The 12,390-nt window shown below is 46.2% G+C and overlaps 1 protein-coding gene across 4 annotated transcripts in view; it reads right to left on the reverse strand.

The window, feature by feature from the left end:
* The window catches only part of Znf608 (zinc finger protein 608), a 105,878-nt gene that overhangs the window by 63,521 nt on the left and 29,967 nt on the right, over positions 1 to 12,390 (reverse strand). The window contains exon 1 of one of the 4 annotated variants that reach the window (XM_059245915.1): positions 8,754 to 8,878. The exons of the other annotated variants lie outside the window; for them this stretch is intronic. Within the exon in view, the coding sequence (XP_059101898.1) occupies positions 8,754 to 8,768 (15 nt within the window). The 5' untranslated portion in view covers positions 8,769 to 8,878. Of the gene's footprint in view, positions 1 to 8,753; positions 8,879 to 12,390 lie in introns of those variants that run through there. 4 annotated transcript variants of the gene reach the window in all.

Here is a 12,390-nt window from a genome sequence, read left to right on the forward strand (position 1 = left end):
TCTCTTTGCAGCCTTTTGGCTACAGATTTAATATTATATAGTCTTTGTTGCTTAAAGAAAAAAAAAAACCTAATAGAACAAGTATTTCAATAGCGTCAGATGAGGAACTGTGCTCCTTGAATGGCAGAGGCAATGGTCTGTAGGGTTCCTGGATGAAATGACCAGGAGGTCATTCCACCTAAAATGATAACCTGGCATTCACTTGCCTGAGGATTCTAGATGCTGTGAACTGCCCTTCGCCCATCTGCATGTTAAAGAAACTTAATTTCCTGCTCTCAAAGCTGCCATAAAACTTCTTTCGCACCATACTTTTTATTGTTCTGCCTTTCTGGTCCTGATCACAAAGTCCCAGGAAGAAAGGCCCTCAGCAGGACCACATCCCGATAAAGTAATTCACGAGGAACCGCTTCTTGGGGACTTGAATCCTAGTTCCCACTGAACGCCCCTGTTTTAAAATGGAGGCTGACAAAGGAGGAGAGAGGTTCTGAGGAAAGAAATTAAGGCAGAAGAGGGGGAAAAAAGAGCTCAATCCTAACTACAGTCTTTATTGCTGCTAAAACCCTGTGTGAGATTAGAGTCACTTCCCCAAATTAAAAACTGTGAGATGATGTTCGGTGGTATGAAGCCAATGGGACAAAATGGAACAGTTTTCTGAAAATAGCCTCAGGTGGCCTGATCCACAGCCACATTAATGCTGAGAACAGAGACAGCTTGAGTTGACGTGTAAGAACATGGACCAAAATAAAAGAAGTGAGGAGTCGAGAGAGCAGGGCTTCAGATTTGGGAGGTGAGGACTGAATGAGGACAAGGAATGGGACCTCTCTGGATGCACCCAGGCTCCTGGCTCCAGGTCTGACACAGTCCATGACCTCTCCTAGTCCTTTTAGCTCGGTGAGGCCTACTTTCCTCAGCCCCCTAACATTGCTAGCAAATCTTATTACACTTGTTTCAACACTGAATCCCCATTTCAACACAACCCCACTTATAGACAGAGCGATCTGCGATGCACCCCATATTTGTGATGCTTATGTAAATTCCAAAAAAGTCAACTTTCTTTTTAAAATTTATGTTATAGGGGGTTGCTGCTGCTGCTGTTGCTGCTGAGGCCAGACCCAGGGCCTGGAGCAGGCTCAACCCACCCATGCTCTATCGCTGAAGGTCACTCTCTGCCCAAAGTCCAAATTTTTGAAGAATTTGGGTGTCTGGAGAGCAACGGCCTCCAAATAAGCTAGCCGTGATTTCCAAGAACACAATCTAAACGTGGTGTCAAAGCTGAGGTGGTGATAATGTAGAAACCCCCTCCAACCAGTCTTCAGACAAGGAAGTGAGGGTTCAGAGACCGTGACTATAGATACAAACTCATAAAATAATAACCATCTAAAGCCCCTAACACCTGGTGTCTCAAATATTCAGATCTTTGATGGACAAAGTGAAGTATTCTCTCACTTTTCCTATTATCCTGGTTTTCCTCCTGGAGCTCAAAACTCTTGTTTCCAGAAGAACTAGGTCTTGCCCTACCCTGCATTCTCCCTGACTGCCGTATGAGTCCTGCAGAGACCACCCATGTGGCCTACAGCAGGCCAGCCTCCCTAGAGGTCCCCAAATGGAAAGAGGGCTTTCAGGGTGGGAATTGGAGCCACCCCCAGAGTGTTTTCCTTGGCAGATATGCTGTTTTTAAAAGCATTCCTCTTATTTACCAATACTTAAGAGCTCAGAGAAGAATCTGAATTTCCATTAGCTCAAATCATGATTGGAGACCATGCGTCACAGAGCCCACATTCCTCACATCAGCCGCGCGCGCGTGTGTGTGTCTGAGCCTTTGTCTGTGACCATCAGAGAACGTTCCAGCAAGAAGGCCACCTAGACCAACCCGCTCAGGTCTAGGGGAACTTGTGTCCCGTACTTTGTGCAAGAACAATAAGCCAGCGCTTATTAGCCAGAGGAGCAGAGAACACTCTTCAGTGGGAAATTCACAAGCAAATCACCTACCCCAGGAGACTAGAACCTAGCAGAATATTCGGACACTGTGGTCAGTATTTTCTGCCAGGTAATGCCCTAGTGGGAATGTCCCTCTGAAAAAGGTCTCAGTTCTCAGTGTGTCATGGTGTTCCACACAGAGCACATGTACTGTACAGAAAGCGGGCGCTTAAAGGATATTCCGTAGTTAATTGCGTATTTGTTGAGGCCAGAGTTCCTTAAACAGTCTGGCTTCAATCTGGGGACTCCTCGGCTTCCATCTCCCTAGAGCTGGGGTTTCAAGACTTCCCCGCCACACCCTGCCTCAGTCGTTACACAAAAGCTCAACTCCGCTATGCCCTGACTTCTCAGGTCACTGATCCATCCTGAGGCCCTACTTTCTTCAGCCAATGAAGCTTGTTAATGCCGAGGTTTCCTCCACAGGCCTGCCTGCTATGAGGCAGTGGCTTCTGAGCAGGGCAGCTGAGGCGGGTGGGGGTCTAGGGTTTTGTTAGCAGGAGGCCAGGGTTCAAGTCCTGGCTCGACCAGTTCATCATGCTCCAGTGACCCTGAGCCAGTGACGGAACATCAGGATCAGAATCTAAGAAGTAGGGGTGGTGATGACCATCACCCCCACTTTGCTTGGGCAAAGGGAGTGCTCAGCACAGGGTACAGCTCAGTAAACACTGGCTTAAAAGGGTGGGGAGTCACCAGTCCGATGTTCCAGCTCTCTAAAGCATGCACGCAACCTTACAAAGCTGCTTTTTAGATGCTACTATATTTAACATAAACCTGTAATCCCTTCCAAAGGCATGGTTAAGTGCGGTTAAAGTGTGTTAAAAGCGTAAGAAAAGGGGGCTTAAGCCAGAGAAGCTCAGCCTGGGAAAACACGGCCTCTTCAAACACTGACACCAGGCAGCAGCCTGCGGGCGTGATGCACCCCCGTTTTATACTTTCATAGCAGCGACGACGATGAGAGCATCCCAAAGGTCCTGATGAGCCCTTAATTACTCCTAGATCTCTTCTTCAAATCTCCAGTTGCCCCTCTTCCTCTTACATGGTCTCCCCAAAAGTCTCCTTCCGCTCACCCCAAACCCCTGCACACCCACTGAAGAGCTAAACTCTGTTGTCTAAACTCTGCGACCCGACCGGCTACAGAAAGACTGGGCCCAAAGTCCCTGGGCCCCAGGGCTGCGAGCTGCATCGTGGGGATCAACCAACACTAATTAAACAATCACAGATGGATCGAAAAGGCAACATCAGCTGTAGAGCTGCGTTCAAGGGAAGAGTGTAAAAGGCTGGACACGAATGACCAACGGTGTTAACGTCGAGGACATTAGCAGACAACGGTCTTTAGAGTTGGAATCCTAGCTTGGCCACTCACTATGGCCAGGCACCTGATCTCTGTGTGACTGTCTTCATCTGGGAAAACAGAAACAGCACCTAGCTAATGTGACGCGGAGTCATGCCAGCAACCTTAGCTCAGGGTGTGGGACAGAGGAACACTCGCTAAAGAGGAGCTAGCCCTACCATCAGTATTATTACCACCGGTGAAAATCTATCAGAGCCCGGAACGAAAGCCAACTGGTGGACGGTTTGGTCCTGGGAGGTCCAAGGTTAGGCTTTACCGCACTCAAAAGCAATTCACATGAGACAATTCCTAGAGGAAGAAACACACTCCTCATCAGATGATCCTCGCTTAAAACTCACTGGGGTAAGTTATAGAGGACTAATAACGAGAAGTAAAGTTCAGAACCAAAGTACTGGCAGTTTTAGCAAGGGCTCCTTTGTCAAAGGTCTTGTCTGTCGTCTTGATTGGGATACTGATGCAACCTAGTAGAGGCCAAAATAGGAAAGCAGCCATCTCCAGTTGGGGGAAGGAAAAAAAAAAAAAGAAAAGACTCGTAAGTCTAACAGCTGGTGGTGGCAGCCTGTCAAACTGAAGAAAGTTAATGTCAAGAACAGACGCGCCGCAGTCTCTCACTGTTATTTTTGCATGATTATTCCCAGGTGTTGCTGCACGCTGTGCAGTAGCCGGGCTATTTATCACGCCAGAGAGCCTAAGAGCAGGGGGGGGGGGGGAGCAGAGAGGGCGGAGGGGGGCGGGGAAGAGAAGGTTATTTACACAGATAGCGGCACTTAGTGTGTGTGTGTGTGTGATCAGAGGTGGGGGAGGGGGACGACGACGACTCTGCAGAGGTCCTGGCAATATTTTCTCTGTTCACCTTATTTCAAGGGCTTCCTGAGTGCTGATGAACCAGGAAGGCTCCAAAGCTGGAGTGCTGGGGTGGCTGCTTTTCATCACCGAGCATTTGGCTATATCAGCCAGAGAGGGTCTACAGTACCAGGAAACCCAAAGCTGATACAGAGGGGTCTCCCTGGCACGGCTGAGGGGTACTGCAGCAGGCACTCTAGACCAACAAAGACACATCCACGTGGCTCTGCTGCAGGAGACAGCCAGGGCTGCCAGGCGGAGTGAGAAAGGAAAAGCCCAGGGCTGCAGACAGGGGAGCCTCCTCCCTGCAGAGACCACCCCCACCTCCATCCCGATTGGCCTGCATCGAGGCCGAACCCTGACAGGGCAATGTGCCCTGGGTTTCTTCTGTCTGTCCTCACAAATCTCCACACGGGTCCTGTCGTTAACCCCTCAATCCTGGGATTCTCAGACTGCAGACCATCAGAGGCAGGAGGAGTGGTGTTTCATTTTGCACAGAGTCAATGTTTTGATTCTCTGAGCACGCTGGGGCATGGGTGCTCAAGGCTCACGTTTTCTTCATATCCTGGTATTTGCCTGTTTCATTAGATTGCCCAGTCACTTCTTAATTTTAAAGGCATTAGGCAGAAGACTGCTCTGCCATCCGCGGAAATCCCGGCGTTTGGGAGGTGACCAGTGCCCGCTGATGGCAGCGAATCTGTGCTAGGCGTCTGCTTGACGTCACTGTTTCACTAGCAGAGTGGGGTCGGCTTAAAAACATGTCCCTTGGACGCTAATCCTCCCGCCAAAACTAATCACGCTTGAATTTCCATTCCCGGTGGACACATCAGCACAGCTCCAGCTTTGGTCATTATTCTTCGTGTAGCCTCTCCTAAATGTGGTAGACACTTCTGAGAGCCAGGATAAAAGTAATTTATGCTTTGGAACTTGCAATGCAAAAAAAAAAATAAGAGAGGTGGGGGAGCGAACTCATGCTGATAATTTAAGGGACCAGTTCCCTACCCCGGAGTCTCCACCAATACCCCTTACCCCTTTACAGAGGCAGAACAAGATCCCAAAGCAGGGGCAACTTATCTAAAAATCTAAAATTCAAGACCAAAGCCCTGCCTGCACAGTGTTTTCGACTTGTTTGTCCTGAGTTCACATCCTGAGCTACTGTTTAACTCACACAGCGTAAAGAGATTAGAAAAGTTTTCAAACAGACATCCTAGGCAGGACTCTACTGGGCACTCCATTCTCTTCTCAGTTCATCTTCACAAAATTGTGAGGGGGTGAGGAGAGTAACTTCCAAGGGTCCCTTACAGAGGGTGGCCAAGCCAGAATTTGAGCCAACCTAGGTCAGCCAAAAGTAACCTCTTCTAAATGTAAAAACCGAGCAGGAGATGGAGAGAAGCCTCCTTCAAAGGGAACTTCTGCGTCCTTTGTGTACACAGGAAGCTACACACCTGAAGTTCTTTTCATGCCTCGAGTTTAAAGCTCTCCCTCAAATACTGTGATCCCCCGACCCCCCTCGAGCGAGCCCCTCCCCCACCCCCAGAGGCAGAGGAGATGACTCAGCAGGTAAGAGCACTTTGTACATGAGCACCCGGGTTCAGATCCCCCAAACCCATGAAAAACCGATGGGCGAGGTTGAGCACACACCTATAAATCCAGTGGTGGAGGAAGTGGGTGGTTGCGGAGACAGAGGGATAGCTGGGACTTTCTGAGTAGTATCCTAGCTCAGGTTCCGGAAGGGACCTTGTGTCAAGGGAGACATGCCAAGAGTGATAGAGCCCCTCAGAGGGTATGAAGAAACCACACACACACACACACCCGGCACACACGTACAGTAGGGAGTTAGCTCCATGGTAGAGTACTTGGTACAGCATGTGTGAAACCCTGGGCTCAATTCCCAGCACTGAGAGAAAGAAACAGCCACCTGAAACCATAGCAGGGACGTTGCCAAAGCCTGGCCATGACCATGACTCTGCTCCCCTGGGGCCAAGAAGACTGCTTCCATTTCCAGCCAAGACAAACAGAACGCTGGACACACAGAATGCCAACAATCTAGGCTTCTCCGTAAAGCTGGGTCAGGGGGAAAGGTGTCACTCACTGTCCATCAGGAATCACCTCAGAGGTGGCCCTATGTGCGAGCACGTGTAGAAAATCTGCTTGAACAACAGCAGCACGCCTTTGCACTTCCTTGTCTAGCCTTGGCTGTTTTCCAAGCACCATCAAAGGTATGAGTGTGCACAGACAGTGTAATTACCCCACTCAGCCCAGCGCTTCACGTTCTGTTTTGTTTTGAAGCTAAACTGAATCTACTCTCGAAGATGCTCAATGTATAATTTCACAGGGAGCTGGGGCTCGAGAACTCTTCCACCACACCGTATCAGCTGTCACCTACTTAGCCTCACTTGTGTTCTCTGAAAGAGTTCTGCCCCACTGCTGAGCCACAGACACTTAATCTATTCTGAAAGTGCCACTGACATTTTTCACTGCTCAGAGTGGGTGTGCTTTAAATAGTAGTGGTAAATGGTCGGTGTTGTCATATCTGGTTCAAAGGGGTTCTCTGATTTCCTCTCATCCTATTTCCAAAGACGCTTAAAACATAAAAACAAATCACAGGGAAAGGCGGTTGCAATCATAGAAGGTACTAGAAAAGCCTACTTCATTCCAAGAAGAATTCTTTTACTGTCTCCTTGGTAAAAAAAAAAAAAGTCGAGTTCCTGAGGAAAGTTCCACCCAAATTCCAGGTCTACCTCTTCAGTCTCATTCCCTTCCCTTGACAAAGACAGCTCAGAAGTGAACTCAGATGCTGTTCAGCGGAGGATGCCTATGGGAGCCAACTGGCCAATTTCAACTCAGCTGAACAAGGGATGTATTTTAGTAGCTAGGACTCACTGATATGCACACTGCCTGTAATTCCAGGGTTCCTAAATTCCTACGAAGTCAGGCTGAAAAGGGGGGATAAATGGCCATGACTCTTCCCACTCTGCCAGACGAAGGTTGGAAAGAAGGGGGGAAGGACAAGGAAGTCTATTTGGAGAAAATTCTCTATTTCCTGTTCTTGACAAAAATCCTGTCTCCATCAGTGTTAGGTGGCCTCTTCTAACCATGCAGAGTCCTGTAAAAATGTAGGTATTTGAATTATACCATATTTGCCACTGGTGATAAATAACAAGAACTGAGTCACATCAGGCCCTCAAGCAATGTCTTGCAAAGAGTCAGAACTTGTTTTCCCAAAGCATCATAGGCCAACCACAGGGGCTAACAATGGTGACTGTGTCTACCTTGGTATCAATGCCTACCTATTTTGAAGGCTACATTGCAGCATAATCACAGTCATTCCCACCCTGCCTCTACTGGAAGTCAGATGGGAGTCTTCTCATTTGATTTTGAGAAATGAGGAAACCAATCCAAAAGAGAAGCTGCCCATCCAGGTCAGAAGAATGAAGGAGGAGGAGGAGGAGGAAAGATAGGAAGAGGAGGAAGAGGAGGAGAAGAAAAGATAACAACAAACAAAACAAAAGCCACGAATTTCCCAGTAATGCCTGTAAACACCTCTACCAAGTTCACTATCACATAAATTCTATTATGTGTTTGGTATGGGGGATCAGACTCACCCAGGGCTTCAAGCATATTAGGTAAGTTCTCCCCCAGCCCCATAATACAACCTTTAAAAAGAAAAAAAAAGAAAGGAAGAAAGAAAGAAAGGAAGAAAGAAAGAAAGAAAGAAAGAAAGAAAGAAGGAAGGAAGAAGGAAGGAAGGAAAGAAGGAAAGAAAGAAAGGGAAAAAAAGCTACCCTCATAAAGTCCTACATGAGTAAATTGCAGTTTCCAAGTTCAGGATTATTTTCCCTTCTGAGAACAGAACAGATTTTAAAACCCAATAGGTCTCTCTCCAGAGAGAACATTTTTTTTCTAACATTTTTCAAGTGTCCTCTGAGAAACTTTATCCATATGATAATACATAGGACAGGAGTCATCAGCTAGTTTTCAATGTTAATGGCACTTGTGTCAATACAAAAAAATTTTCTCTCATTTGCTGTTGATAATGTCTCACACTATAGCCTTACACTGCCCCTGAACTCACACTATAACCCAGGCTAGCTTCAAACCCTCAGCTTCCGAAGGATGGGAATTATAGATGTGAGCTAATATACTCAGTTAAAAATAAAAATTAAAAAAATAAAAATAGAAAAAGTTTAAAAAAAAAACTTTTTCATAAAAATGATGCGAAGCCATTTCACTTCATATAAAAGCCAACCCCTGATTGTAGTGGTACATGTCTGTCATCCCCGGACTTGGGAGGTGGAGGGAAGTATATCAGGAGTTCAAGGTCATCCTTAGTTCCATAGAGCCTGAGCTATATGTGAACCCATCTCAGAAAAAAAAAGAGAAATAGGAGGAATGGAAGAGCTAACAAGATCCAGCGCTGAGGGAGAAGGCTCATAATGAAAGATTATTATTTAGCTCCCCATGCAAGAGGTATTGAGCAACAGAGTGAGTCAACGTGTGAGGGCCTAGTTTCTGTGACAGAGCACCGTGTACTGACCCATGCCCTCCCCTTTGTAAGAGTAGCTAATGAAAGCTGCCTCACTGTTAGGGAAGTCATCCTCTTATCCAGTATCTTTCTGTCAGGTGCCTCTATGTGGCAGGCATTGTTCCAGGAGAGATGAATAGTCACTGCAGAGGAGAGACTATGGTCAGGATTCAGATGGTCAGTTAAGCCCAAGGCATTGTGGGAGCGTCGAGGGGGTGGGGCAGGGAGTGTGCTGAGGTGGATTTATCAGACTGTATAGGACTTGGCCTAGCGAAGAGGTTAGGATCGATCTAAGCCATCGTGAATGCAGCAGCAGTTAAGGGGCAGGCAGTTTAGAGAGTCAGACATTGCTAGAGGGGATTCAAGAGTCCAGGCAAGGATAAGAATCTAGGGGTTTCTATGAGACTAAAAAAGAGCATGGGGGTTTCTGAAGTAGGAATAAGGGAACATCTACTGACTCATCGCATTGGATGAGAGAGGGCAAGGGTGGGCAGGGAGAGGGAGAGAGAGTATAAATGTATGTTATGATGCCATGGCAGAAGTCCGAGGAAGAGACACAGCCAAGCCTCGAGAAGGCAGGAGATGAGAATGAGCTCAAAGCTGAGTATCAAGGGTCCGGTTCTGTTAGGGGAGAGAGTTGGTCTCTGGGAAGGAAAACCTGGGCAGAGGGCTATCTGTGGGGAAGTGCTTGCTGGGTAGACAAAGGACCCTGAGGAGAAATGAGCTAGACTTGAGTAATCAGCACGCAGAAACTATGAAGCCAGTGGAAGGATGAGATGCTCTCAGTGAAAACAGGAAGAGCGGAAGGAAGGGGGAAGGAATCCAGGAAACCCCAAGGGAGCTGAGGAAAAAAGGGGGGAAAGCTCAGAATGGTGGTGAGGTCCCAGATATCAGAAGGTGAGGACCAGATTTGAGAGGAAGCTGGTCTCAGAGAGGTCTGACATTCAATGCCACCAAGAACTGGTCCTGAGGCCTCTCTCTCTGTCTCTCACCTCCCAGAAAAGCAGGGGTGCTAGCTTTTTAAAGTATTTTCCATAATTTCACCCTAACCGCCACAGGCCACCCCTGGTGTGTGGTCTTTTCACCAACCAGGAGCCTTCTGTCTCAATCCAGGCTAAAGAGCATGACTCAGTATCCACAGCCTTTCTCCCATCAATGACTCAGTCTTGGAGAAACGCTTAAAGGCCTCAACCTTTTGTGTATCACTGGCAGCCAGGAAAGAAGATAAAGCGACCTTCACCTCAAGAGGAGTCACAGAACCCGTGGGTATCAAGTTGTTTCAAGCTTCCCCTACTAGCTCCTTCTGCTCCACCCAAGATCCCTAAAGGCACCAAGCTCACAGGGTCTAATTTGTCGCAAGGCTAACGTGGCTACAGTAGCACTCGACAGTCTTGCTACTCTGGCTTCTGAAAACCAGAGGCGGTTTTTCAACAGTGAAAAAAGCGAAAAGCTTTAGAAATCCCTGGAAATGGATTTATAATTAAATATTTACAATTACTTCGAATCTGGTATGTGATGAGATTTGGACAGAGGGTGATTTTTGTTTCCTCCTCTAGACCCTGTATTCTGGCCAAGACGCTAGCTGAAGACTGAGGTCAGGGTGTTCTGATGTCATCTGTAAAATGGCGCTTAGAAAGCTTGTGACAGTTATGTCACAGGAGCACTTTCAAATTAAAAAAAAAAAAAAAGAAAAGAAAAGAAAGAAAAAAAGACTTTTATGAATCTCAAATGTAAATAAAAACCAAAGTTAGAAGCTCTCTTTACTTTCACACTCACTATACCTTGTGTTTAGAGACCCAAAAAGAAGATGGAGGAGATGTTAACAGGATCACACTCTCTGGACATTCATATTTCCAGAATACTTTTAGGTATGTTTTATTTCAGAAGAGAATTTAGATCGTCATGAAAGGTGCTAAGACTCATTGCTGGCAGGACAGACAGCTCAGTCATTAAGAGTGCTTACTGCTCTTACAAAGGACCCTGGCTCAGTTCCCAGCACCCAGTGAGGCAGCTCACAAATGCTTATAACCCCAGTTCCAGGGGCTCAGACGCCCTTTTCTGGCCTCCATGGATATCGCTTGCACATGGTGCACATAAACTCACACAGAGCTGGGGGTGGTGGCGTACGCCTTTAATCTCAGTAACCGAGAAGCAGTGGCAGGTAGATTTCTGTGAATTCGAAGCCAGCCTGTTCACATTGAGAGTTTCAGGCCGGCCAGAGCTACATAGTAAGACCCTGTCTCAAAACCAGCAACAAAAACTCCTGCAAGCACACATATAAACAAAAGTCAATCTGAAAAGGAAAATATGTATGTATATATGTGTGTGTGTGTGTGTATATATGAAATTAGGACTATCCCGGGGGCTGGGAAGGATGCTCAGTCAGTAGGCAGAGCCTAAGAACTTGAGTTCATGTCTCTTGTCCCACCCCAAGGTAAAAAGCTGAGCGTGGCAGCATGAACCTGTAATCCCACTGCAGGGAAGCAAACAGAGGGGGATACCTGAGGCTGGTCAGGCAGCCAGTCTAGGCAAATCGCTAAGTTCCATGTTCAGTTAGAGACCTGGATCAAAATTATATGGTAAAGAAGGACTAAGAAAGACGCTTGAAATTGACCGCTCAACACACACACACACACACACACACACACACACACACACACACACACTAGTGGGTGGCGTACTAATTCAGGGACCATTCACCCGACCTCATTCACACCTAACAAATCATGTCTTGTTCTAAATCTTACTCACATCAAGCAGAAGAGACGACTTCCTGATGAGCATGCGGCTACACCTTTCACAGGTTTGTTCCAAATGTCCAGGATTTTTTAACATGTGAGTCATATAGTTTAGAGGACGCGCCCTTCCAAAGATGACAGGGCTTATTCCGTACACTATTGTCAAACCCCTGGGACTCCTCTGGCCACCGAAGTTACAGTCCATATTTCTGTTCACTTTCCCAGTGAGTCAAGAAACACCTGCAGTTTTAGCAGTAGACTCAGTCAGCTAAATTTAAATCAAGCTGACTTGAATCATTTAAATCATCAGTCAAGAAAAACTGCTATCTTTTAAAATTAAAGAACTCATGCTCATTTTTGCCACAATGGTGATAAACTTCATAAAACTCACAGGTGGATTATTATTTAAGGATGGGGAGAGGAGATCTCTTCAAATATTCTCATTATTTTATTTTTAATATCAAACTCAGCCCTTCTACATACACATATTGTTATAGTGAAAACTACACTCCACCCCCTTAATGCATTTTTTTCATATCTTACAGCTATTAGAAACCCTACATAGCTTATTCTCTATCAAAATTAAATGGAGCATCTCTTTAAATAGCCGAAGAACTATCTTCTCAAAGTTAATCATGGATATTTTTCCAGTATATTAAAATCTAATAACCTTAACCCAAACAACCTACATTTAAATTGTTTTTGTTTAAATAAAAAAACAGAATTACTCTGAACCATCAATTGTGGTGAGATAAGCAGCTGAGATAAGTACCTTTGTTAATCAGCATTAACACTTATCAATAAACATTCAGTCCTTGACAGTAGTGCTAATTTTAATTACAGCATTAAAATTTACTAGGAAAAATGGATGTTCATGGCAAGCCACAGTCAGCAGATAAGGAATACACTGGCACCTAGGATTGAAATATAAAAACTGGGCTAGTGAGATGGCTGAG

Source organism: Peromyscus eremicus, chromosome 19 (genome assembly GCF_949786415.1).
Source record: "Peromyscus eremicus chromosome 19, PerEre_H2_v1, whole genome shotgun sequence".
Classification (NCBI taxonomy): domain Eukaryota; kingdom Metazoa; phylum Chordata; class Mammalia; order Rodentia; family Cricetidae; genus Peromyscus; species Peromyscus eremicus.